The sequence below is a fragment of the Thalassophryne amazonica genome, chromosome 9 (assembly GCF_902500255.1).
Source record: "Thalassophryne amazonica chromosome 9, fThaAma1.1, whole genome shotgun sequence".
Taxonomy (NCBI): Eukaryota; Metazoa; Chordata; class Actinopteri; order Batrachoidiformes; family Batrachoididae; genus Thalassophryne; species Thalassophryne amazonica.
In genome coordinates this window covers 74802583-74829081 of record NC_047111.1, presented here as the reverse complement: position 1 = coordinate 74829081, position 26499 = coordinate 74802583, and the positions used below count along the sequence as shown (strand labels likewise).

The 26499-nt window shown below is 40.2% G+C and overlaps 1 protein-coding gene across 1 annotated transcript in view; it reads left to right on the top strand.

Annotated features, from left to right (window-relative positions):
* The window catches only part of LOC117517395 (rho GTPase-activating protein 42-like), a 74579-nt gene extending 48581 nt beyond the window's left edge, over window positions 1-25998 (top strand). Inside the window, 11 exon segments of the mRNA XM_034178399.1 lie at window positions 8415-8455; window positions 8458-8573; window positions 8657-8807; window positions 12128-12207; window positions 12210-12849; window positions 12958-13005; window positions 13008-13116; window positions 14732-14803; window positions 19229-19308; window positions 22787-25722; window positions 25763-25998. Of these exon segments, the coding sequence (XP_034034290.1) occupies window positions 8415-8455; window positions 8458-8573; window positions 8657-8807; window positions 12128-12207; window positions 12210-12849; window positions 12958-13005; window positions 13008-13116; window positions 14732-14803; window positions 19229-19308; window positions 22787-22875 (1426 nt within the window). The 3' untranslated portion in view covers window positions 22876-25722; window positions 25763-25998.
* The last annotated feature ends 501 nt before the right edge of the window (window positions 25999-26499 follow it).

The window sequence follows — 26499 nt, the reverse complement described above, 5'->3', positions numbered from 1 at the left end:
CCTAAACAGAAGCCCCGTGTACACCGTCAACCCGTTCACATCTCTAACCGTTTTTCCCCACTCGACGATACACTCACCGAGGATCAAACTCTGGTTATTGGCGACTCTGTTTTGAGAAATGTGAAGTTAGCGACACCAGCAACCATTGTCAGTTGTCTTCCGGGGGCCAGAGCAGGCGACATCGAAGGACATGTGAAATTGCTGGCTAAGGCTAAGCGTAAATTTGGCAAGATTGTAATTCACGTCGGCAGTAATGACACTCGGTTACGCCAATCGGAGGTCACTAAAATTAACATTGAATCGGTGTGTAACTTTGCAAAAACAATGTCGGACTCTGTTGTTTTCTCTGGGCCCCTCCCCAATCAGACCGGGAGTGACATGTTTAGCCGCATGTTCTCCTTGAATTGCTGGCTGTCTGAGTGGTGTCCAAAAAATGAGGTGGGCTTCATTGATAATTGGCAAAGCTTCTGGGAAAACCTGGTCTTGTTAGGAGAGACGGCATCCATCCCACTTTAGAGGGAGCAGCTCTCATTTCTAGAAATCTGGCAATTTTTTTGGGATCCTCCAAACTGTGACTGTCTAGCGTTGGGACCAGGAGGCAGAGCTGTGGTCTTATACACCTCTCTGCAGCTTCTCTCCCCCTGCCATCCCCCTATTACCCCATTCCCCGTAGAGACGGTGCCTGCTCCCAGACCACCAATAACTAGCAAAATCTATTTAAGCATAAAAATTCAAAAAGAAAAAATATATAGCACCTTCAATTGCACCACAGACTAAAACAGTTAAATGTGGTCTATTAAACATTAGGTCTCTTTCTTCTAAGTCCCTGTTGGTAAATGATATAATAATTGATCAACGTATTGATTTATTCTGCCTAACAGAAACTTGGTTACAGCAGGATGAATATGTTAGTTTAAATGAGTCAACACCCCCGAGTCACACTAACTGTCAGAATGCTCGTAGCACGGGCCGGGGCGGAGGATTAGCAGCAATCTTCCATTCCAGCTTGTTGATTGGTCAGGAACCTAGACAGAGCTTTAATTCATTTGAAAGCTTGTCTCTTAGTCTTGTCCATCCAAATTGGAAGTCCCAAAAACCAGTTTTATTTGTTATTATCTATCGTCCACCTGGTCGTTACTGTGAGTTTCTCTGTGAATTTTCAGACCTTTTGTCTGACTTAGTGCTTAGCTCAGATAAGATAATTATAGTGGGCGATTTTAACATCCACACAGATGCTGAGAATGACAGCCTCAACACTGCATTTAATCTATTATTAGACTCTATCGGCTTTGCTCAAAAAGTAAATGAGTCCACCCACCACTTTAATCATATTTTAGATCTTGTTCTGACTTATGGTATGGAAATAGAAGACTTAACAGTATTCCCTGAAAACTCCCTTTTGTCTGATCATTTTTTAATAACATTTACATTTACCCTGATGGACTACCCTGCAGTGGGGAATAAGTTTCATTACACTAGAAGTCTTTCAGAAAGTGCTGTAACTAGGTTTAAGGATATGATTCCTTCTTTATGTTCTCTAATGTCATATACCAACACAGAGCAGAGTAGCTACCTAAACTCTGTAAGGGAGTTAGAGTATCTTGTCAATAGTTTTACATCCTCATTGAAGACAACTTGGATGCTGTAGCTCCTCTGAAAAAGAGAGCTTTAAATCAGAAGTGTCTGACTCCGTGGTATAACTCACAACTCGTAGCTTAAAGCAGATAACCCGTAAGTTGGAGAGGAAATGGCGTCTCACTAATTTAGAAGATCTTCACTTAGCCTGGAAAAAGAGTTTGTTGCTCTATAAGAAAGCCCTTCGTGAAGCTAGGACATCTTTCTACTCATCACTAATTGAAGAAAATAAGAACAACCCCAGGTTTCTTTTCAGCACTGTAGCCAGGCTGACAAAGAGTCAGAGCTCTATTGAGCTGAGTATTCCATTAACTTTAACTAGTAATGACTTCATGACTTTCTTTGCTAACAAAATTTTGACTATTAGAGAAAAAATTACTCATAACCATCCCAAAGATGTATCGTTATCTTTGGCTGCTTTCAGTGATGCCGGTATTTGGTTAGACTCTTTCTCTCCGATTGTTCTGTCTGAGTTATTTTCATTAGTTACTTCATCCAAACCATCAACATGCTTATTAGACCCCATTCCTGCCAGGCTGCTCAAGGAAGTCCTACCATTATTTAATGCTTCAATCTTAAATATGATCAATCTATCTTTGTTAGTTGGTTATGTACCACAGGCCTTTAAGGTGGCAGTAATTAAACCATTACTTAAAAAGCCATCACTTGACCCAGCTATCTTAGCTAATTATAGGCCAATCTCCAACCTTCCTTTTCTCTCAAAGATTCTTGAGAGGGTAGTTGTAAAACAGCTAACTGATCACCTGCAGAGGAATGGTCTATTTGAAGAGTTTCAGTCAGGTTTTAGAATTCATCATAGTACAGAAACAGCATTAGTGAAGGTTACAAATGATCTTCTTATGGCTTCGGACAGTGGACTTATCTCTGTGCTTGTTCTGTTGGACCTCAGTGCTGCTTTTGATACTGTTGACCATAAAATTTTATTACAGAGATTAGAGCATGTCATAGGTATTAAAGGCATTGCGCTGCGGTGGTTTGAATCATATTTGTCTAATAGATTACAGTTTGTTCATGTAAATGGGGAATCTTCTTCACAGACTAAAGTTAATTATGGAGTTCCACAAGGTTCTGTGCTAGGACCAATTTTATTCACTTTATACATGCTTCCCTTGGGCAGTATTATTAGACGGTATTGCTTAAATTTTCATTGTTACGCAGATTGATACCCAGCTTTATCTATCCATGAAGCCAGAGGATACGCACCAATTAGCTAAACTGCAGGATTGTCTTACAGACATAAAGACATGGATGACCTCTAATTTCCTGCTTTTAAACTCAGATAAACTGAAGTTATTGTACTTGGCCCCACAAATCTTAGAAGCATGGTGTCTAACCAGATCGTTACTCTGGATGGCATTTCCCTGATCTCTAGTAATACTGTGAGAAATCTTGGAGTTATTTTTGATCAGGATATGTCATTCAAAGCGCATATTAAACAAATATGTAGGACTGCCTTTTTGCATTTACGCAATATCTCTAAAATCAGAAAGGTCTTGTCTCAGAGTGATGCTGAAAAACTAATTCATGCATTTGTTTCCTCTAGGCTGGACTATTGTAATTCATTATTATCAGGTTGTCCTAAAAGTTCCCTAAAAAGCCTTCAGTTGGTTCAGAATGCTGCAGCTAGAGTACTGACGGGGACTAGCAGGAGAGAGCATATCTCACCCGTGTTGGCCTCCCTTCATTGGCTTCCTGTTAATGCTAGAATAGATTTAAAATTCTTCTTCTTACTTATAAGGTTTTGAATAATCAGGTCCCATCTTATCTTAGGGACCTCGTAGTACCATATTACCCCATTAGAGCGCTTCGCTCTCAGACTGCGGGCTTACTTGTAGTTCCTAGGGTTTGTAAGAGTAGAATGGGAGGCAGAGCCTTCAGCTTTCAGGCTCCTCTCCTGTGGAACCAGCTCCCAATTCAGATCAGGGAGACAGATACCCTCTCTACTTTTAAGATTAGGCTTAAAACTTTCCTTTTCGCTAAGGCTTATAGTTAGGGCTGGATCGGGTGACCCTGGACCATCCCTTGGTTATGTTGCTTTAGACGTAGACTGTGTTTCATAATTATTGTATGGCCTTGCCTTGCAATGTGGAGCGCCTTGGGGCAACTGTTTGTTGTGATTTGGCGCTATACAAGAAAAAAGTTGATTGATTGATTGATTGATACCACAACTCTTCTCTTGACACTCTGTCATAAGCATTCTCTAAATCCACAAACACACAATGTAATGCCTTCTGGCCTTCTCTATACTTCTTCATCAGTATTCTCGGCGCAAACGTTGCCTCTGTAGTGCTTTCCCTCAGCATGAAACCATATTGCTGCTCACAGATCTGCACCTGTTTTCTAAGCCTAGCTTCTACTGCTCTTTCCCATAACTTCATGCTGTGGCTGATAAGTTTAATGCCTCTGTAGTTACTGCAGCTCGGCACATCACCCTTGTTCTTAAAAATAGGAACCAGCACACTTCGTCTCCACTGCTCAGGTATCCTCTCACTTTCTAAGATTTTATTAAATAATCTGGTTAGAAACCCCACTGCCATCTCTCCTGGACATTTCCATGCCTCCACTGAAATGTCATCTGGGCCAGCTGTCTATCCACTCTTACTGTTGTGCCTTTGACTATTATAAAACCATATTTCAGTGTTTTGTATGAGGTCTTTTTATCTTTCCCCAATCAAGAGAGGAAGGCAGATGTTGCATGTCCATCGATATCTATCTGTTTACACAATAATTAAATTGCAAAGTTTTGATTTAAGTTAAAATTTGTCAGAGCAGAATTGACTGTATTTTAAGATGTATCTGGATCTGATTTGGAGTATTAACTTTTGCCTTGAACATTATGACTGGGTATTTTGAGAAATTATGACAAGATGTGTCTAAGGTGTGTACATATCCTGCTGACACAGAATTCTGAATTTTATGAGGGTTGGCTGAAAGGTTCTGCCTCCTACGCAGTTAGTTCAATGGCAAGCAAGATACTCACATAGCTGCTTAAAGCTTGGAATGTTCTCTATCAGGCAGTGTCCTTACTTTTCCATGTAAAATAACCTTTCCACACACTTATGTCAATGCTGGACAGGCTTTTGCATCTTAAGAAAAAATGTCTTCTCTCTGCACCAGCGGCACACAGCTGCTTCCACCTCTGCATTTTAGTGTAACGTGTGTTCTTTCAAATTGTGCAAAAAGGAAAAGTTGGAGGATGCAAGATCCTGACTATACGGCGCATGTGATATGATCTTGTGAAATTTGAATGCATCCTGTGTACATCGGTTTGTGTGTGGATGAACATTGTCATGCTCAAGAATTGCTTATTTTCCAGAACAATTCTGTGAATTGTTCTATAATTTATGTCTGTAGCATGACCCAAGCAAAGGGATACCCCTTTGAGTCTGGTCTACTTGAGGTTTCTTCCTCAGAGGTAGTTTTTCCTTACCACTGTTGCTCTGGGGGTTAGTAAGGTTAGACCTTGCTTGTGTGAAACACCTTGAGGCAACTCTGTTGTCATTTTGCGCTATATAAATGAAAATAAATTGAAATTGAAAATTCAAAAAAACAAATCCGCTTCAAACATGTTTGCAGATTTTCCAAATTGTCCACATATCAGTCAGAGTCAAAATTGTTGTACTGTTAGGACTATGTCATCGCACCAGCACTTGATGCTGTGAATCTGTGGATGTTATGGGGCACCCGCTATGGACCTGATCATGCAGACTCTTGTGGTTAGAATTTTGTCCTTCAAACTCCTTGCCCAGCTCCTGACTGTACTGACATCCACACAGGTATTGCCGGAGACACGGCTCATTCATCAGTGAATGTCCACGGGTGCACAACCATCCGGTGTGAGGAATTCACATGTGTTACGTGCATAGGTGATTCTGCACATATCTGAAATTACAGGCAAAAACAGTTTGGTGTAGCGATAAAGATATATAAAGGATTATTCGTCTACCAATTTCACTTCAATATCTCACTTGTTATTGAAATAATCATGTTGGGTGCAGAACTTTTCAGCTGATCCTTGTATTTTAGCCTGCCTGATGATATCATGAGTTTTATTACTTATTTTTATCCAGCACTGTTGTGGTTTTCACACCCAACGCTCATATGTGCACCTGTGGGCATGGTCGTCTAACAATAAGGTATTGTCAGCTGCAGTGCTGGTGCATTATCATTTGGCAGCAGAAAGGCTTTGCACCATAGCCCAAGAAAAACCTGATCTAATGTCCAGTACAGTGTGTTTATGGTGTTGAAAGGGTGCAGTAGTCAGTAGTCACATGACACAGGTCTACACAACGCTTACACTTTGCACACAGGGATGAGCTGTGTGGAGATTAGGGGGACAAACAAGGGGGATTCAGTTTTCACAGAGGATCCAGACTTTAAACAATATTTAAAATGAAAAGGTACACTGCTAATAATATAGTGTGTGCAGAAAGTATTCACAGCGATTCACTTTTCCCACATTGTGTTGTGTTACAGCCTTATTCCAAAATGGAGTAAATTCATTTCTTTCCCTAAAAATTCTATTCACCACATCCCATAATGACAACATTAAAAAGTTTTTTTTAATTTTTGAAAATTTATTAAAAATAATAAACTAAGAAACCACGCGTACATAAGTATTCACACCCTTTGCTCAATACATTGTTGATGCACCTTTGGCAGCAACTATAGCCTCAAGTCTTCTTGGATATGATGCCACAAGCTTGACGCACCTATCTTTGGGCAGTTTTGCCCATTCCTCTTTGCAGCACCTCTCAAGCTCCATCAGGTTGGATGGGGAGCGTCAGTGCACAGCCATTTTCAGATCTCTCCAGAGTTGTTCAATCAGATTAAGGTCTGGGCGCTGGCTGGACCACTCAGGGACATTCACAGAGTTTTCCCAAAGCCACTCATTTGATATCTTGGCTGTGTGCTTAGGGTCATTGTACTGCTGACAGATGAACCATTGCCTCAGTCTCAGGTCAACAGCGCTCTTGAGCAAGTTTTCATCAAGGATGTCTCTGTACATTGCTGAATTCATCTTTCCCTCAAACCTGACTAGTCTCCCAGTTCCTGCTGTTGAAAAATATCCCCACAGCATGATGCTGCCACCACCAAGCTTCACTGTAGGGATGGTGCCTGGTTTTCTCCAAACATGATGCCTGACATTCACACCAAAGAGTTCAATCTTGATCTCATCAGACCAGAGAATTTTGTTTCTCATAGTCTGAGAGTCCTTCAGGTGCCTTTTGGCAAACTCCAGGTGGGCTGCCATGTGACTTTTACTAAGGAGTGGCTTCTGTCTAGCCACACTACCATATAGGCCTGATTGGTGGATTGCTGCAGAGATGGTTGTCCTTCTGGAAGGTCCTACTCTCTTAACAAAGGAATTCTGGAGCTCTGACAAAGTGACCATAAGGTTCTTGGTCAGCTGCCTGTCTAAGGCTCTTCTCCCCCAATCGCTCCTGGTGGATTTTGTAACATAACAAATTGTGGACAAAGTGAAGCACTGTGAATGCTTTCCGGATGCACTGTATATCTTTAAGCTGTGTAACAACCTGTGTTTTGATACAAAAATGCATTCTAAATGTCAAAGACTCCAACATTAACAGAAAATGAGAAGTCACTAAATGCATCTGCATTACAGCATACAGATGCAGTGCATTTCACTCATTTGAAAGTTTTTAACTTCCCTTAAAAAATGGTACATGTGACGTGGTGTCTGTGCTTCCATTGACTTCGGAATGAATGAGTTCCATCTCATAAACCAGATGAAACAGCTGCACCTTATGTGCATCCACATTAGTCAGTGAACAAGCAGTGTGTAGCAGGTGTTAAAATTGACAAATGACATCGCAGTCCCAGCACTTTCAGTATTACGTAATTTTTACCTGCTGATTTCACAAATGCCCAATCCATGATGATTCATTTCTGCCCCCAAACAACCTCTCATTTGCATTTGCTTCCTCAGTACCACAGCACTATGTACCTGGTGTAGTACATTTTAAAGGGAATGTCAGGTGACTGATTTTATGCCATCTGCATTTCTGTGATTAATAAAGAATAGAACTCCAACCCTTTTGCATCAGTGCCCAATTTTGCACTCAGTTTGCCATCTCTGCAAGTAAAGACAAACTTTGAAATCCTTTGTAATCTGCTATAAAATGTGAAAGTTACATGCAACTTGTTTTTCAAACTGTTCACCCAGAGATATTATAATACTGAAGTTTTAGTGTTCATGATAATTCTGATGTTATATAAGTTTATGCTGTTCAGCACAGCCACCCGGCTTTATGTGCATCTGAATCTGTTAGATCTCAAAAGTGGAGCAGAGTACGTCCTGATTAGCACTTGACTGGAAGACCAGTGGCTGTGTGTGTTTCTCCACGTAGAACTGGAGTTACATCAGGATGGGCATCCGGTTTAAATCCCAGTGCAGATCTGTATTTGATCTGTTGTGGTAACCCACAGCATCCGAGAGCAGCCAGGAAGACCAGCAACAACTTTTAAATTTATTCCATTCGCTGTTGTTATAGCTACAGTATTGCACTGTGTGTTTGACCCCTAAAAACCCACAATGAATATAATATTAGAATTTGGAGAAAATGGATGAATGGTTGTAATAGTCTTGCAAATAGTTTCACTGATTGTACGTTGCAAAAAATTTATTCACTTTCATTTGTTACGTCTTTGACAATAAGCATACACAAAAATAATGTGCGTGTGTGTGTGTGTGTGTGTGTGTGTGTGTGTGTGTGTGTGCGTGCGTGCGTGCACAGGGTTTCCTCTCATGATGATCAGAACCTGATGACAGTTTCCAACCTGGAATGATTTTCGGCCCCACACTGATGAGGTCACAGGAAGAGACTGTGGCTGCCATGATGAACATTAAGTTCCAGAACATAGTAGTGGAAATTATTATTGAAAATCATGACAAGGTCAGCTTACAGACACACTCAGCATACACACATACAGTAAAGCCATGAGTGACTGACCCAGTATATGTGACTTTGCCTGTCAGATCTTTGGCGAGGCCCCCGACTTGCCCCTGCCGTTAACTCAGGCTCCATCCTCTCGGTCAACTCCTCGACGGAACAAGGCTATCTGCTTGTCATCTGGAAAGCGGAGGACACGCCTCTACCCTCCTGCTCTGTGCCTGGCAGACAATGACAGTCAGTCTTTTACTCACAGCTGCTTTACACAATGAAATGAAAATAGCAATCCGCATCTCCTTTAATACATTTTTATGTCCTGCTACTATGTATATCTGTTTGTGTGCCTGTCAGTCAAGTGATGAACACTTCATACTGAGTGTAGAATGGATATAAACAGGTGATTATCACTTGGTGGGATCTCTAAATTATTCAACTATGCAATAGGTTATTACTTCTGAGGTCAGATCTGTGATGCTGTGCAATAGAATCAGTCGTACAGTGCATCCAGAAAGTTTTCACAGCACCACATTTTGTTATGTTACAGCCTTATTCCAAAATGGATGAAATTCATTTTTTTCCTCAAAATTCTACAACGCAACACCCCATAATGGCAATGTGAAAATGCTTTTTGAGATTTTTCCAAATGTATAAAAAACTTTTTGTTAAAACAAAAGCTAAGAAATCACCTGTACATAGGTATTCACAACCTTTGCCATGAAGCTCAAAATTGAGCTCAGGTGCATCTTGTTTTCACTGATCTGCCTTGAGATGTTTCTACAGCTTAATTGGAGTTCACCAGGGGTAGTTGATTAGACATGATTTGGAAAGGGACACACCTCTCTACATATAAGGTCTCACAGTTGACAGTGTATGTCAGAGCACAAACCAAGCATGAAGTCAAAGGAATTGTCTATAGACCTCCAAGACAGGATTGTCTCAAGGCACAAATCTAGGGAAGGGTACAGAAACATTTCTGCTGATCTGAAGGTCCCAATGAGCACAGTGGCCTCCATCATTCGTAAATGGAAGACGTTCGGATTCACCAGGACTCTTCCTAGAGCTGGCCACTGGCTAAACTGAGCAATCGGGGGAAGGGCCTTAGTCAGAGAGATGACCAAGAACCGGATGGTCACTCTGTCAGAGTGCCAGCATTCCTCTGTGGAGAGAGGAGAACCTTCCAGAAAAACAAGCATCTCTGCAGCAATCCACCAATCAGGCCTGTATGGTAGAATGGCCAGATGGAAGCCACTCCTTAGTAAAATGCACATAGCAGCCCACCTGGAGTTAGCCAAAAAGCACCTGAAGGACTCTCAGAACATGAGAAACAAAATTCCCTGGTCTGATGAGATCAAGATTGAACTCTTTGATGTGAATGCCAGGCGTCATGTTTGGAGGAAACGAGGCACCATCCCTACAGTGAAGCATTGTGGTGGCAGCATCATACTGTGGGGATGTTTTTCACCAGCTGGAACTGGGAGGCTAGTTAGGATTGAGGGAAAGATGAATGCAGCAGTGTACAGAGACATCCTGGATGAAAACCTGCTCCAGAGCGCTCCTGACCTCAGACTGGGGCAACGGTTCATTTTTCAACATGACAATGACTCTAAGCACACAGCCAAGCTATCAAAGGAGTGGCTTCAGGACAACTCTGAATGTCCTTGAGAGGCCCAGCCAGAGCCCAGATCCGAATCCAATTGAACATCTCTGGAGAGATCTGAAAATGCCTGTGCACCGACGCTCCCCATCCAACCTGATGGAGCTTGAAAGGTGCTGCAAAGAGGAATGGGCAGAACTGTCCAAGCTTGTGGCATCATATTCAAGAAGACTTGAGGCTGTAGTTGCTGCCAAAGGTGCATCAACAAAGTATTAAGCAGTGGGTGTGAATACTTATGTTCATGTGATTTCTTTTTTATTATTATTATTGTAATACATTTTCAAAAATTAAAAAAAAACTTTTTCATGTTGGCATTATGGGATGTGGTGAGTAGAATTTTGAGGGAATAAATAAATTTACTCCATTTTATAATATGGCTGTAACACAACAAAATGTGCAAAAAGTGAAGCGCTGTGAATACTTTCCCCGATGAATCATATTATGGTGTGAATTACAAGTTGGAAATATAATTGCATTAGCTCAATTAGCTGTATTCTCTATTTTGAGAAGACTGCATTCATGTGACGTGGCCAAGCAGCTACTTTGTAAAAATAAGATAATAGTGATTATAAATGTGTGCTTTGGAAACTGCTTGACCATAATATAAAACCAATGGCATAATTCTGTCATCTACAGTGGCCCAGACAGGTAAATATGAATGCTAAAGCCACAACACAAATACAAAAGCAGCAACATTCATGTTGTGGCTTTCCCATTTGCGTTGTCCTGTCTGGGCCTCTGTACTAGCCAGTTTTTCAACATGATGAGTTGCTTCAACTAAGACAGTTTTAGAAAACCAACTGCTATTTAAGTTTAATGAACTCAAATCATCTTATTGGCTATCCCTCAAGATCAAGGGGGATTTTTTTTGTCTGTTGTCATCAGCTATGCTGATGTGTTCAGATGTGGCTGCTGCACACATGTTGCTGCAGTGAGGACAGCTCAAACCACTAAAGCAGAAGGGTTCATGCTATTCTTCTTGCTGTACTTTCTTCCACATGTTTGCTCCTGGATTGTTTGAATTGATACACTTTGTGTAAAATTAATTAATTTCTTTGTAACAGAATTGTTGGAAGTAATTTGCACGGATATCATTTCTAGATATACATATACATACTTTGTGCACTTTCCTTCTTTGCAGATTGTTTATAGTTTTTTCCTTTTGGCCAAGGTCTTTACAGCCAGATGCTCTTTGTCATACTATTCCTCTCCAACTATTAGGACTGGAAGCAATTTTGGGTTTTGTCTTTTGTTCAAGGACACTGTGACGTACAGGAGCAGTCACAAATCAGGCCACTGAGTCTTCGGTTTATTAACAACTGGCTCTACCAGCTGCACCACATTTGCCAGACACAGGTTAATATAGGTACTTAAATTTGCGTTATTTTCTTTTTCTTGTTTAAAATCAAGATGTAGGATACCTTCTGATTCCGAATCAGTAAACCAGAAAACATGTAAAGTAACTCACATAACAAAAATTCCCTGTACTTTACTACATAAAAGTGTAATGACTCAGGCAAAATCAAACAAGTTCAACAACCATCATCACTCTTATGACATTAGTAATGAGAGACCGTGGCTGAAGTGGTAGCACAGGTTATGGGATTGATGCCTGACTACTCCTGTGTGTCAAACTGTCTTAATGCAGAGGACGAGTTTCGTTGTATGTTGTATATATGTACAATGACAATAAAGATTCTATTCTATTCTCAATTTTATTTAATTAAATAATTTTTCAGTGCTTAAATTATTTGACTTTTGAAACATAAATGGTTTAGTCAGTGTTCTCAAGCCTTTTGAATTAAACTAACTCATCATGTTTTATAGTGACTCATCAGTGTCTGAGGATGTCATCTTTGTGTTTCCATTATGTGATTCTTTGTGTTTTCATTTCTCCCATCAGGTGACACATTCAGTAGCAGTCCCAGTACCACTCCCATGGGCAGTCAGGAGTCTCTCTCCTCCCACTCCTCAGAAAAAAAATGGAGTGTCCTCAGGCGTCACCTCCGTCCTCTCCTCCCGTTGAGCCTGTCTCATCCTCCACAGAGGAGGCGTCTCCTCCTGAAGCTTCCTCCTCTTCTCCATCCCACCAAAAAGAAAATGGGATTGAAGACAAGCAGGAGACAGAGAATGTTGCCTCCCGTCAGCTCACACCATCGTCCTCCTGGACATCTCAACAAATCGTAGCCCAGCAAACATCTTCTGAGTGCTCCTCAATGTCTTCATTGCTTTCCGCAGCAGAAAAGAGTTTGCCAATCAAAGGAAGCTTAAGTGTCACCTCCTTATCTTCTGTGAAGGAGGCCAGATCTCCCTCCAGGGCCTCTTCATCTCACACCCCCACCCAGCATGCATCAATGGAGTGCATCTCCTCCCTAAGGGAGGGTCAGCCTGTTCACCGAGTGTCCTCCGCCTGTTCTCTGAAAAGCACTCACTCTGTAGATCAGAGAGCTTCATCATATGGATCCTCTAACACCACAAATGCCAGAAATACAGACTATACGTCTTCTTCTCGGCAGGACAGAGCTGCATATGGGACTGCCTCCTCCTCCTCTTCCTCCTCCTCATCTCTGTTTCCCTACCCACTTTCTATTTCATCCTCTCTCACCTCTCTACACATCTCAGAGGGTAGACACATCAGCTGTTTGTGCATAAATCAATAGTTTATTCAAATGCAAGCATAAAAAGTGTCATGACTGCATGAGAGCTGATTTATAATTTTGTCTTATGTGTTAGATTACAAAAGCTGTCATGGATCAGTACACAGTCTCATGTCACTGGAACCAAAGAGACGGCGCACCCTCGTAAAGTTTCACACATCCGATGTGGCTCTGATTTGAATTCAAAGCAACCTGTAACCAAATCAGCTAACAGTTCCCAGAGACCTGGATCAGTGTAAGTCTTTGAAGTTATTGTTTTTAAACATGTTGGGATGATCCTGTTGAAATGTGTGCCATTTTCTTATCTTAAAGAAATTACACTAACTGAACCCCAAGAATTCTTTCAGAGAAAACCAACATACTTGTAGATATTAGTCCATGAAGCCCATGAACCAAGCAATCTTTTCAGTTCTACCTAAAGTGGCAAAATAACAAACATTTACAATCCAGTCTCAGTGTACCTTGTCCGACCCAAAAATGTATGACGATCTTCCTAGGTTGGGTGGGGTCTATTAAGAATTGCCCAGGCATCAACATTTAAAATGCACCAGTCATGTTGAAAAAGTATACCATATTATTTGTCTGATTATAAAGGTTCCAGAAGGATATAGTTGTCTAAACCCTTAAGTTGTTATGTTTACAGGTTAAAAACAACAAAAATTCTGACAAAGGACAAATGAAGACTTCTGACTATTTTGAATGCTTGGTCAACAAAGTAAAGTTCAAACAAGGTCAATGTTCAACAGCTTCTATTACCTATGACGTATTTTGCCACGTAACAAGATAACCAAACATAACATGGTGCAACCTATTCCTTTTTAAAAATACTTTTTACTCAGCCAACAAGGTGCTTTTCTTTTTTATTAACCAGAATTGGAGCAGCTTAATTTTAGCTCCTGTACAAATTGAAAGAGTAATTTGTCACTTTTTAAATTTATTTATTTATTTGCTGTTTTGCCACAAAACCTAACTAGAATCTCTCTGATAACACAGTCATCCTGCTCTAATTTTCACATATTCTGTGAGCATACAACCATATTTATTTCTGATGGAGTGAACACAACAGAATGGTTAAACTTTTATGGTTCTTCATACAATATAAATGTACCCCCTTAAAATACATAGTTTGATCTATTAAATCTGGATCTTCATAGGGATCTGCACTAAATTAAATATATTGTTGAAATGTCTCATATGTCACTACCTGATTTTTTTCATGATGGTTTGTGTATTAATTTCTGATCAATTTATCTTAAAAAATCCACTAAATGGTCCTTTCTTGCAATGCCAAATGAATACTATAGTTGTATAGTTTCCCTCTTGGCCCGTTACTGAAGGGCAGCACAGTGGCTTAGTGGTTAGTACTGTTACCTCACAGCAAGAAAATCATGAGATTGATTCCCACCTGTGGAGTTTGCATATTGCCCCCGTGTTTGTGTTGATTCCCTCCGGAGGCTCCGTCTTCCTCCCACATCCAAAGATATGCAGGCTAGGTGGGCTGGAAACTTTAAGTTGTCCATTGGTGTGCGTCTGGGTGTGAATATGTTTGTTTGCCTATATGTGTGCCTACAACAGACTCGTGCCTTATGAATGCTGGGATAGGCTCTGTGAACCTTAATTGTAGTAACTGGTTGAAGATGAGTGAGTGAGTAGTATACTGAGGCTGGATTGTAAGTGCTGATTTGCAACCTTTGGTGATACCAATTAGGTATAACCCAATCAAAATTGACTGTGAGCCCATAGACTAGTCCATATTGTTAAAATACTGCTTTTTCAAAATTAATTTTTAAGCAGTGTGCTGGTAGTAACTATTATTTATTTATTTATTTGTTTGTTTGTTTGTTTTACAGATTATCAGTCAGTGCACCACAGCGTGAGAGTGGAGTCTTTTCCTCCGCTTTAGATTTATGTTCTGCCGGAAGGTATGTTCAATTTAGACATAAAAACTGAAAGTCTTAAATCACAAAAGCAGCCATCTCAAAGTGATACACGTAAAGAGTGATGGTGCATCCGCCCCCAGAATTGGGAATTGCAGCATTTTAGCGTTTGATGCGTAACTGGAGATCCCTGAACAGAAAACAACACTCATGGGAAGTTTTACAAAATACTGTTTTACAAAATACTGTGTAATGTGTTGTTTGTCAACTGATGCCGCTAATATTGGCTGACCTGGTAGATGTTGCTAACAACGAGTTGCTACACCACCCTACAAATAAAGCAGCAAATTAAAACAGGAATGTAACTTCTGCATCATCTGTCCTCTTGCATGAGTTTTCTGTGGTGGACCACATATTGTTGTAGCACTCTATACTCCAAAATCTTCAAGGCATCCAGCTTAGTTTCCCACCAAGCAGTGTTGTGTGGAAACTGGAACGCATTTACCTCAGGTGTGACATCATTCCCAGTCACGATTTCTGACTTCCAAGGTAACTGGAAGGCAGCATAAGGTTTAGACATTACCCACCCCATGAGCAAAGAAACAAAGAAAAACATCTGTTTAACCCTCAAGCGACCAAGCTGTTTTAGCAACTAATATGACTGAGTGGGGGTATTTATGACCCCATTGATTTATATTGGAATTTATATTGGAATGATTGTTTTAGGGTTCTTCCTATTTATCTCACTCTCTAATATATTTGTCCATCATCTAAAGTAATAAGTTATGGAATTTGATATTTCTTTTTGCAAAAAGTAGCCAAAAAACATGCACTGATAGAACAATATTACATTTATTTAGACAACTCTTGTCTGTTACATCTTGTAAAATGCCTTACCTTTTTTTTCTTTGCATTTTTTTTCTTAGCATCAAAATGAAAACAATAAATCATAAAAAGTTAAGTTTATTTGAGTAAAATATGTTTTACAACATGGCAGGATAATTATAGCATCAAAATATAGAAGAACCGGTGATGAGCAAATGTGCCAGTATGCCTATATCAGGGTGGTCTCACATCTCAGAGATACGATCTTCACTGTCTGATGCAGACTCTCTCTATCAGTGGAGCTATTTTCATCCTCACTCTGGGCATCAAGAATCAGTCTAAATGCTTGTGCAGCTGTAAGGGCCCCTTCACACATACTACAAATAAGTACAAATCAGGGCGAATCACGGCGGAACAGCTCGTATGGTCAAACCACGAAAACATCGAGCCGACAGGCACGTGTGAACCAAGGGCGCAATTTAGAACTAGAAATTGGGGGGGACAAAGTGCAAGGTCCGCAAGGCCGAAGCCCATAGGCCGGGGGTCTGGGGAAGCCAACGATTTCTAGATATGCTCACATGCATTCTGAGCATCCAGAACAGTAATTTTAATGTTTTGAGAAGACCATAAAGTGGACACCATTTGACTTATACAATTTGAAACTGTGGATATAAGTACTTTATTCTGAGAATAGCCAGCATTGATTTTATTAACATCCTGGTGTAAATAAGGTATCACCACATGTGTAGAACTCAAAAGAATGATAGGTTGAGTTCTCATTTAAAAAACAACTGCAGTGTGGTAAAATGTATTCATAAATATGAAAGAACAGGCTCTTAGTAATTATTAACTATCGCATACTGTATTTTTTTTCTCAAAATTTGTTTTTGCATAAGTTTGAAAAAACAACAGATCATAAATAAATTACTTATCATGAATTTAATTTTCAAAGTGGCATTAATGACAACACATACTGAACATAATTTTGCTTGCATAGACTGATTTTGGAGATCAAGCAATAATTGCAGATGGGCTTTCTGAGGTCCCAGATAGCTTTTCTGATTTCCTTTTCTAATTTTCAGAATTTAGTAAATTAGCATATGTCCCTAGAGGCAACTATTTTTGGTTTCAAATTTAGGCAAATGCAGTCACAGAAAATTCCAAATGTGACAAACAAGAAACAGGTGTTGTAAACAAGTCAATGCTGCTAAAAATACAAACTTGCAGAAACAAAGATACTATTCTGACATGGTTTTGCACATAAGACTGACATGGCATAGCATGTTTCAAGTACACACATATACGAGGTCTATTAGAAACGTATCACACCTTATTATTTTTTTCAAAAACCATATGGATTTGAATCACGTGTGATTGTGTCAGACAAGCTTGAACCCTCGTGCGCATGCGTGAGTTTTTCCACGCCTGTCGGTTGCGTCATTCGCCTGTGAGCAGGCTTTGAGTGAGGAGTGGTCCAGCCCCCTCGTCGGATTTTCATTGTCAGGAAATGGCGGAATGATTTGGGCTTTTTTTCCATCAGAATTTTTTCAGAAAATGTTAGAGACTGGCAGCTGTAAACCATTAGAAAAATTTATCTGGCTTTCGGTGAAAATGTTACAGGCTTGGTAGAGAATAAGGAGTGTTACTGTCGCTTTAAGGATGGCCCCCAGCGGCTGTGGGGCGCGCCGCGCTCCGAAGCCTCTATCGACAGGCTGAACGACCATTTCATTTCTAAACGGATGGCTGTCTGGATCCGTGACCATCGTGTGCCATTTCTCTGGTTATCACAAGAGCTGGACATCAACCATTTTCCGGCAGATTTCACTTTTAATAAGAGATTTTGTCATGGAAAGCCGAGCGGAGGCTTCGCGCCTCACGATGGATTCGCTACTGGAGCGAGACAAAACCACCTCCGTTTTGGTCTCACAGGACGGCTTTGAGATGGCGTTCAGACAGCTGTCGGTGGTTTTTCCATCGAGTGATTATCCGAGAAATTGTGGATGTGCCTGGACATGCCAGAACATGTCCCGTGAGGCTTCATCACAGCGTTGCTGTGCGCCATGCGTAAATGTGTAAATGTAAGTCATTTTTTGTTCAAAAAATCTGACTGCATTTTTTTCAATGCAGGTCTCCTTTAAAGTGACAGTAACACTCCTTATTCTCTACCAAGCCTGTAACATTTTCACCAAAAGCCAGATAAATTTTTCTAATGGTTTACAGCTGCCAGTCTCTAACAGTTTCTGAAAAAATTCTGATGGAAAAAAAGCCCAAATCATTCCGCCATTTCCTGGCAATGAAACAACGACGAGGGGGCTGGACCACTCCTCACTCAAAGCCTGCTCACAGGCGAATGACGCAACCGACAGGCGTGGAAAAACTCACGCATGCGCACGAGGGTTCAAGCTTGTCTGACGCAATAACACGTGATTCAAATCCATATGGTTTTTGAAAATAATAATAAGATAATAGACCTCGTATGTCAGAAGTTGGCGGGGGACATACCATATTCTGTACCCCGTGGTTGAAAAGGTGGGGGGACATGTCCCCCCTATTCCCACCAAATTGCACCCATGGTGTGAACGATCCCACTGCAACGGTTTTGTGCATGCGACGGTGCTCATACTGAACCTTCTTAATGGATAGGGGCCAGCAGTCTGATGTCACCCACCAGTTATCGCCAAGGAGATCTGCCATATTGGATACAAACAAAACCGACATTAAACACTGGATATATAACTGATTACGGCTGAAGGCCATGAATTTGTAATTGATGCATCACAGAAGATGGCCCAGTACTTTGAGTAGCGTGCACTTAACTGTACATTGGAAACAGCACAGGCATTAAGGACTTTGGTAAAGAGCAACTTATTGGGTTTCCTGTCTAATGGAGACTCCTCTGGTCACAGACCCGCCTCTCTAACCTCCAGGCATCATCACCCCACAGTGATGATTTGTGGTAGAAGCTGTTTTTGAGCCTGAAAATGAAGGTCTTTAAAGCCCTACAGCTCTTTTCTGACTCCAGCGGAGAGAGAGAGATTATGAGAACAGCAGAGAGTTACATCCTTCAGAATGCTGTGTTTTGTTCTGTTGACAGGCTGATTTAAAGATGTCTTCCATGGAGGGCAGGGGGAGTCCAATTATTTTCAGGAGTCATTGTACTCAGAGCAACGCCTCAGAAAAGCAGAGCTTCACGAGAAAAAAACCAACAGAATTTGTAATGTGAATGCACTAAACCCAGAGGTGCAAGACTGGAGGTTAGACAGGCAGGCTTGCATCTAACGGGTCCTCAGTTCAGTTCCTCAATAAAAAGGGAGGATGAGGAAATTATTAAAGTGCCCTTGAGCAAGGTCCTAACCACCTTCCAGGGCAGCAGTGTAGATTGGTGAATATGAGGCATCACTGGAAAATGCTACAGAAATGAAGCTACCACAACATGAAATTAAAACACGCTGACACTGAATCTTTAAATACAGGGATTAAAGTCTAGGAAAAGAGAATAATACATCCCAACTAACTGTGGCTTTGAGAGAAAGGATGTGTTTTGGGCCTGGATTTAAGGAACTCAAATGGAATTGGCCTGTCTTCTCAGCAAGAAGGCTATTTCACAGGATACCCGTTATAGCACTCATATTTATTCTCTTTCAGGGAAGCAAAGGCTCTTTATTCCTGTGAGGCAGAACACAGCCACGAACTCAGTTTTCCCCAGGGGGCATTGTTCTCAAACGGTAAGACAAACATTGACAGACTTCATCTTTGGTGCACCAGAGGGCTAATTTGTAAAAATTATTATTATTATTATTATATAGACTCCAGCTCCTCCTCCTCCCCATCCCCCATAACCCTTAACTGGAGTAAGGGTGTATAGAAAATGGTTGAATGGATTATTATTTGTTGTTGTTGTTGTTAGTAGTAGTTTAATATGATGCGTCTTTTAAATTGTTCTTCATGCAGCTCTCATGTTTGAATCTCTTAGTATTATTTCTTGCGTATACTTTTAAGAAAAGCTCTGAACCTGTTTGTAGAACGAAACCAAGAACTTTTGATATTTTGCTAGGAATGAAACCGAAACCACAAACTATATTTTTTATGTTCCGCAAAAGAACAGTGTATTTAAAATAATGGTAACCGGGTAATACTGTTATTTACTTTCTTGAAAAGGTTTTCATTTACAATGACCTGGGCCTTATGTATAAAGATGCGTGGATTTCCCACTGAGAGATGGCATACGCTAAAACCCAGAAACTGTCGTATGCACAAAAATATCCAGATGTATCACAGTGTGCATACGCATGGATCCAAGTACGTTCCATTTGTACATCCCATTCAACATGGAATTGAGTACACATGCAGATATACCAAACTCCTCCCTTTCCACTCCCCTATTTAATATGCAAATTCATGCATATAGGCCCTGGGAGCTGGGATTCCTCATTCTGTCAGATCAGTTAACATGAACACAGAAAATAAATTATTATTTATTATAGTGTGACTACAGATGATGGAAATGAAGTGGAGACACTTAGGGATAGTTTATTTGGTATCCTGTCAAATGAAATAAACATGAAAGGAAAAAAGTTAGTGGGAGGTATGTGTGTGAAGGTGTAAACACTGTGAGCTCAGAGCAGCGCTGGTTTTCATTCGGAACAATAAACTATTTATTCAGCAAGCAGCCATCCATTGTGCACCATGCCAGCCTCTAGCCTGTTTCCAACTCAACCCATGCATTTGCACATCACATATTATTTGAATATTGACAGAATGAAAATGTTTCCTGTTAACAAAAATAAATTCATCATGTGACAGTGCCTTTATAGCAATGTGTGTGCAGTCAATAGCTCTGATTACATTAGGGAAACTGGCTCTCACTGCACATTACGCTTTAATGTTGAAATGTGATGTACCTGGATGACATTTGGATAATGGCGTTCACAGAGCTGGCATGGCTCAGTTCAAGGTTGACTGGCACACTCCTGACCAGTCGGCCAGCTGGAATGCCCCGTTGCCAGGAAGCCCTACGTGGTCAGCACCTGTGTTGGCACAGACAACCCCTGGCTCCTCACCATTTTCCGTTCTAACTCCTTGCATTCCCTCAGTACACGCTCACATTGGATTGCACCATTTACAAGGTCCTCTAACAACGCTAACACAGTCATTGTTGGTACCATTTTCTTCATCACTTTGCACATGCTTTTACTGTATATCCACTCATATATTTGCAAACATGTGGGTGTGTCAATTGCTGATAAGTGTGTCTCTGGTGTGCACATCACTCTGATTACTTTTGATATATCTGAATGTTAGCATGCAGACAGTTGTACACTACATTTTTGTGCATACACAGCCTTTGTACACAAGGCCCCTGGTGAGGACGTCACACTCTATTGATGCTCTACACCCAAACAGTTGGTGGCCGTAATGCATCATGTCAGTTTGTAAACCACCAATAAACTCAACAGAAGAACAAGACTTGATGCGGTTTACTTTTGCCTGTCATTTATTTTGGATGTTGGTGGTGGGACAAAGCATTGTCGTACTGTGTTTCATGCTGAGAAATGCACAAGGAGCAAACAATATTGACGGACTTCTTTAAAAACACTGCATTTTTTCAGGTTATTATTTTGCTTCTTTTTTTCTTTTTTTTTGCCTTGGTGAATCAAATGGGATTTATTTTTTTCGCGAGCAGACCGCTGAACATATGTGAAATGGCTGGTGGAAATATATTTTATCTTTTAAAATAACTTATTTTCTGTTGTTGACTTTGTTGTTGACAAAGCGCTGGAGTTCTCTGGTTGAGGCTGAGAAACACGCCCAGAGCAGACAAACACTGGGGAACCTCTTTCTTCAGTAATTTCCACAATAAGGAATTAAAGTATTTCCCCAGCGTTGTTTTCCAAAACAAGAATGTCTTCTCATCAGGCTGTGGTGATGAATCTGACTGAAATAACCCAACAGGTCAGATTATGACTTTATTTTTACTCAGTATAATAGTTTTAGGAAGTGGCCATTTGTACGTAGCCGCATTAATAACATTGATACGTAGCACAGCCTTGTTATGTTTATGGTTAAGAGTTATTGTTATGGTTATGGTCATGTAAGGACTGTAACTTTTGCTGCTGAGCCAGTCAGTGGGTAGCAAATACCAGCATGTCATGCAAGTGTGCCCCGCCCCCGCACACCACGTGTTGGGGGGGGCGTGACACACGTGCGATACACACCCACGCCACATGTATTGAGGGGAAAGCTGAGACTCTGGCACGCCACGTGTGTTGCTTGGCAACACCGTAGTCATGGGGGCACTTACACAAATTTCACAGCCAGCTCGAAAGTGATTGCCTGCTCACTATTTTCTTGCTGAATGCGTAAATGGCCACACATTTCCTAGGTGCTGGACAAGTGGTATTGGATGTTCGTATGTGTCACCTGGAATTTGGCCAACACCTGCCGTGAGAGGGATCGAATGGGCTCTCACAGGGCTGCTGGTGTGCTCAAATAGTTGTAGCGACACATGTACAAGGCGTGAAGGGGCCCTAAAATACGATTTCTGATCAGAACGAACCAGTTGGGAAAAAATTCTGGTTCAAAACCCTGCTTTTATTGGACCATTGATTATTTCTTATCTGTCATGTGTTCAATATTTATTTTCAGTTTCTGATTAAGGTGCTTCTAAGGTTAATATAAAACATTTTTTTTTACTTTTCAATACTCATTGATTAGGCACATTTAACTCTGTTAATACACCCCCCCCCCCCCCCCACCCCCCGCCGCCGCCAAAACAAACAAAAAATAAAATAATCTCTTTCTTGAAGTTAATACATTCTATCCATTATATTTTGGTCATAAAACAAATTTCTTTTGAACAATTTCTGCAAAATATTTTTGACCAAAATGTATTGCTTTACTTTTATTGTCTCAACATGTACAGCATGGGGTGGGGTGGGAGGTCTTATCCTAAGTATATATAATGAGTTAAAGCACAAAGTCTTTTTAAATTATTTTTCATCAATGATTTTTCATCAGCAATTCTACACATTTCTGGTGCTTTAACCTAATGTTTATGTTTGAAGAAATGTTGATCTGATTACAAAATAAAAGTCTCCATGAAGTCTACATGTCACAGTGACATTATGAGCTTCTGCTTTAAGGCTCAAATTATTTTAAAACCTTGTTATCATACTTACTGAGGTGAGTTGTTTCTGTCTGCAGTATATCCGTCTGTGGAACCCGGCTGGCTTCAAGCAACATACAACGGCAAAACAGGACTCATTCCAGAAAACTACATCACATACATCTGAAAACCTCTGATCTGTTTTTACATACAAGTGAGCTCGAGTGCATAAAGTAATATTCTGTGCTGATGATGGAAGACAAAAATGATCATATAACTGTGACAGTTACCACTGAATAGCATGAACGTCTACTTCAGCTGGATATGAATTAATGTGAAAACTGTATGTATATCTGAACCATCTGAGTTGTTGTTATTATTACGTAACCAACATATAACATGGCAGATGTTAAAATGTGTAAATTTTCCATTTATACATGTTTTTAAAGTTATTATGTAGGATCACTGTACATACACCTACCTGTACCAAGATACACCAGACGAAAATTGACATTTCAGTGAAATATAAATGCTGGTAATTTATGTATTTTTAAAATAATGGGGGAAGCACCAATCAGATGCCAGAGTTGGTTTCCATTATGTTGAAATCAGTAGTCATCTCTGTGTTGAACTGAATAGAACTTATTTTCTTTTTATGTGAAAGGTAAAATGAGGCTGTGACTAAAAATCACATTGTTAGTTGGAAGCCATGACTGTATTAGCCGGCAAAAACATGAGAATTGCAACAAAGAAATGGTATTTATTGTATATTGATCACGTGTGTGTGTGTGTGGCCTGAAAAACTCAGTATTATCATCAATGCATGGTGCTGCTTTTAACATCAGTGCATCCCTGGTGACCTGTCTTGCTTTGCAGATTTTTGTCCCCAATTTCCATTTCAAAATTGAGGAACCGTTTTATTAAAATAAGGGGCAAGTTTTGTATTTCCTACTATTATATGATCGCTTATGAACAAGTATAATGCATGATTGCAGAGTATTGTCTCTTATTGCCAAACACACTCGATTACAGTTGAGTCCCTTATGGGAGTGCTTGTGCACATGCGCACAGTGCTACACCATGCAATTTATGTGCTACTCCCGTGTTATTGCAGTTAACACCAAACTTCTCCACAAAGCAAAAAATGTATCTTTTAACATCTCAGAACTGTCTTCTGTTGAACAGCCCGACTTGTTTTATTATGGGATTTATGTTGCAGAGGAGAATCAGGAGGAGGCTTCTGTTCAGAGAACTATAGGTCCCAATCACTGCATGTTGTACCCAGATGTGCACATCACTTACTTTTGCCATATGCTTTTTTGCCAGTGTGTGAGCACTCCCCCTCTCACAGCTGCTGCATTCCATTCCACTCATTATTGCATCCTGCTCCAGTCAGTTTTCCTCCTGCTCCAGTAAAATCAATCACTGCTCACTCTAAAACAGAAAACAGTCTGCATGTATTTTAATTTTAACTTAAACTATAGTCTGGCATCAAAATAACTGAGCAGACAAATCGATATTCAAGCATAAATTATTTATTTCAAGATGCATTAGCCAGCTGTGAAATTAAAGTCGGATGTATGGCATGAATTGGTTCAGTACCTCTCAAATGGAGTGAGAGATAAGATGATGCTCCATTTTTTCTAATATACCACTCCATGCTCTGAAGTGGTATATACAGTTTTACAGTTTTTAACTGTATTTTGCTCCTTCTTCTTAAATCCTGCTGTCATTCTTTTGCATTTTTGCATTTACTTTCAAATTCTTAAAACCAGTTTGCCTCTTTTTCCTCACTGAACAGGTGTCACAAATTTTCATTGTTAACTAGCATTAATGAAATGTTACATGTTATGTGTGACTGCAGTTCCTGTAAAGAATATTCACCTCCTTTGGGCTTTTTTGTTTTCAGTGTTTTATGACACCATATCAAAATAAAAACAATTCTTTAATTTTCTTAATCTACTAATATAAGCAACAGGTTGGTCGGCGTTGGCAGTGTCCCACAGCAGTCCTGTACTCAAGTTTCTTGAAATGGAGCAACATCCTTCCATCCATTTTTTATACTCCACCTGGTGGACATTTTCCATCAATGCAGATACAAGTGTTCTACCAAGAGCTCTAGTACATTAATGTTACAAATACATGCTCTTTACTCTTGAAAACATGAAGACATATCTACAATATGATCTGCGACAAATTAAATAAAAAATATTTTTAAAAAATTTAAATATGAAAGTATTTAGCAGCCAGGTAGTCTTCCAAGTTTGTTTTGAGTTAATGTCCTGACAGTAAATTAACTTAACATGATTTCTGATTTGGCTTTAAGATCATCATTATTGCTTGTTAAACAAACTTCCCATTTTTCAGGTTTCTTGTAGATGCCATTGGGTTTCATGTGCAATTCATGTGCTTTACTGCTACATTCATGTTACTGTGTATCCTAAGAAGAATCACACAAGAAACAGAGAAGCATCAGCACAGCGTATTGCTGCCAACACCATGCTCCATTGCTGGGATGGTGGCATGCAGCATTTGCTTTTCACCAAACAGGCATTTGGCCTTACATCTAAAATGATGTCATTTGGTCTCATCTGAACTTTCTTCTAGTTGTCTTTATAGTTTCTAACACACCTTCTGGCAAACTCAAGCACAGATTTAATATGTCTTCTTTTAAACAATGGTTCTCCAGTTCCAGTTTTCCACAAAGCCGTAATTGGTGACCAAACCTGGCAACAGCTGGTTGTATGCACAGTCTGTCCAATCACAACCGCTGAAGCTTGTATCCACTTTCTGTTGTGGGTGTTTGGTGGTTTCCCTCTCTAGTCTCTTTGCAGTTACTCAGATTTTGAGGAAAACTTCCTCTATGCAAATTTGCAGCAAGGCCAAACGCTTCCCATTTATTAATGATTGTTTTCACTGACCTCAAAGTTAGAGTTGGTGAGAGATGTTTTCTTGTGTCTGTTCCTGACACATGCTCTTCAGTCACCTTCTGATGGAGTCACCCATGGAGTGTTCTTTTGTGCTCGTGCTCTAGGTTTTCCACAGTATGGACTCATTACAAGTTTACCATCTAGACACAGGTGTAACAGAGCTCATCACCATTTTTACATGTGACCATTATTCCACTAACTGGTATGTGACTTCTAAAGACACTGCTGCAAAAGTGATTATTTAACTGTGTAATATGTTAAAGATATTAACAGGGATAATTGGTATGCATTACAGATTGTGTTTTTACATTTTTGACTTAATTTTGTTCATGTTTTAAATCTTTGTTTCTACTTTGGAGATTAAACAGCATCATTTTCTTTATTGTATGTGCAGGTTTTTGGTATGAGGGAGTGGCTGGGGGGGTGGGGGGGGGGGGGACCAGGGTGGCCATCGTGTTCGTCTGAGTAAACAACAACAACTCCGCACGTGCCGTGATGTCACAAACATATGTAGGATTGGCTGATTACCAAGGTGACATCATTTTGTGGATTTTATTCGTGGTGTGATGAAACTATTACCGGTCCCGTGAAAATATCCCAAGGTTGTATTGCTATTTATTGTTAGTGTTTTATCCAATCATATTGGCGTCTCAGGTATAGGTATATGATAAAGTTTTATACCAAGAAAATATAGGATACAATGTCTAAGTGCTGATGGAGAAGAATAGAGAAGGCCAGAAAGAGTGACATAGTGTGCTTTTGTATTTACAACAAGCTTATGTAGAGTATGTGGCTGAATGGATAAAGAACTGGCCTGCCAAGATCTAGACCTAGGTTAAAATCTTGCCCATGCTATATTTAGCAGGATCCTCGGTTCAAAT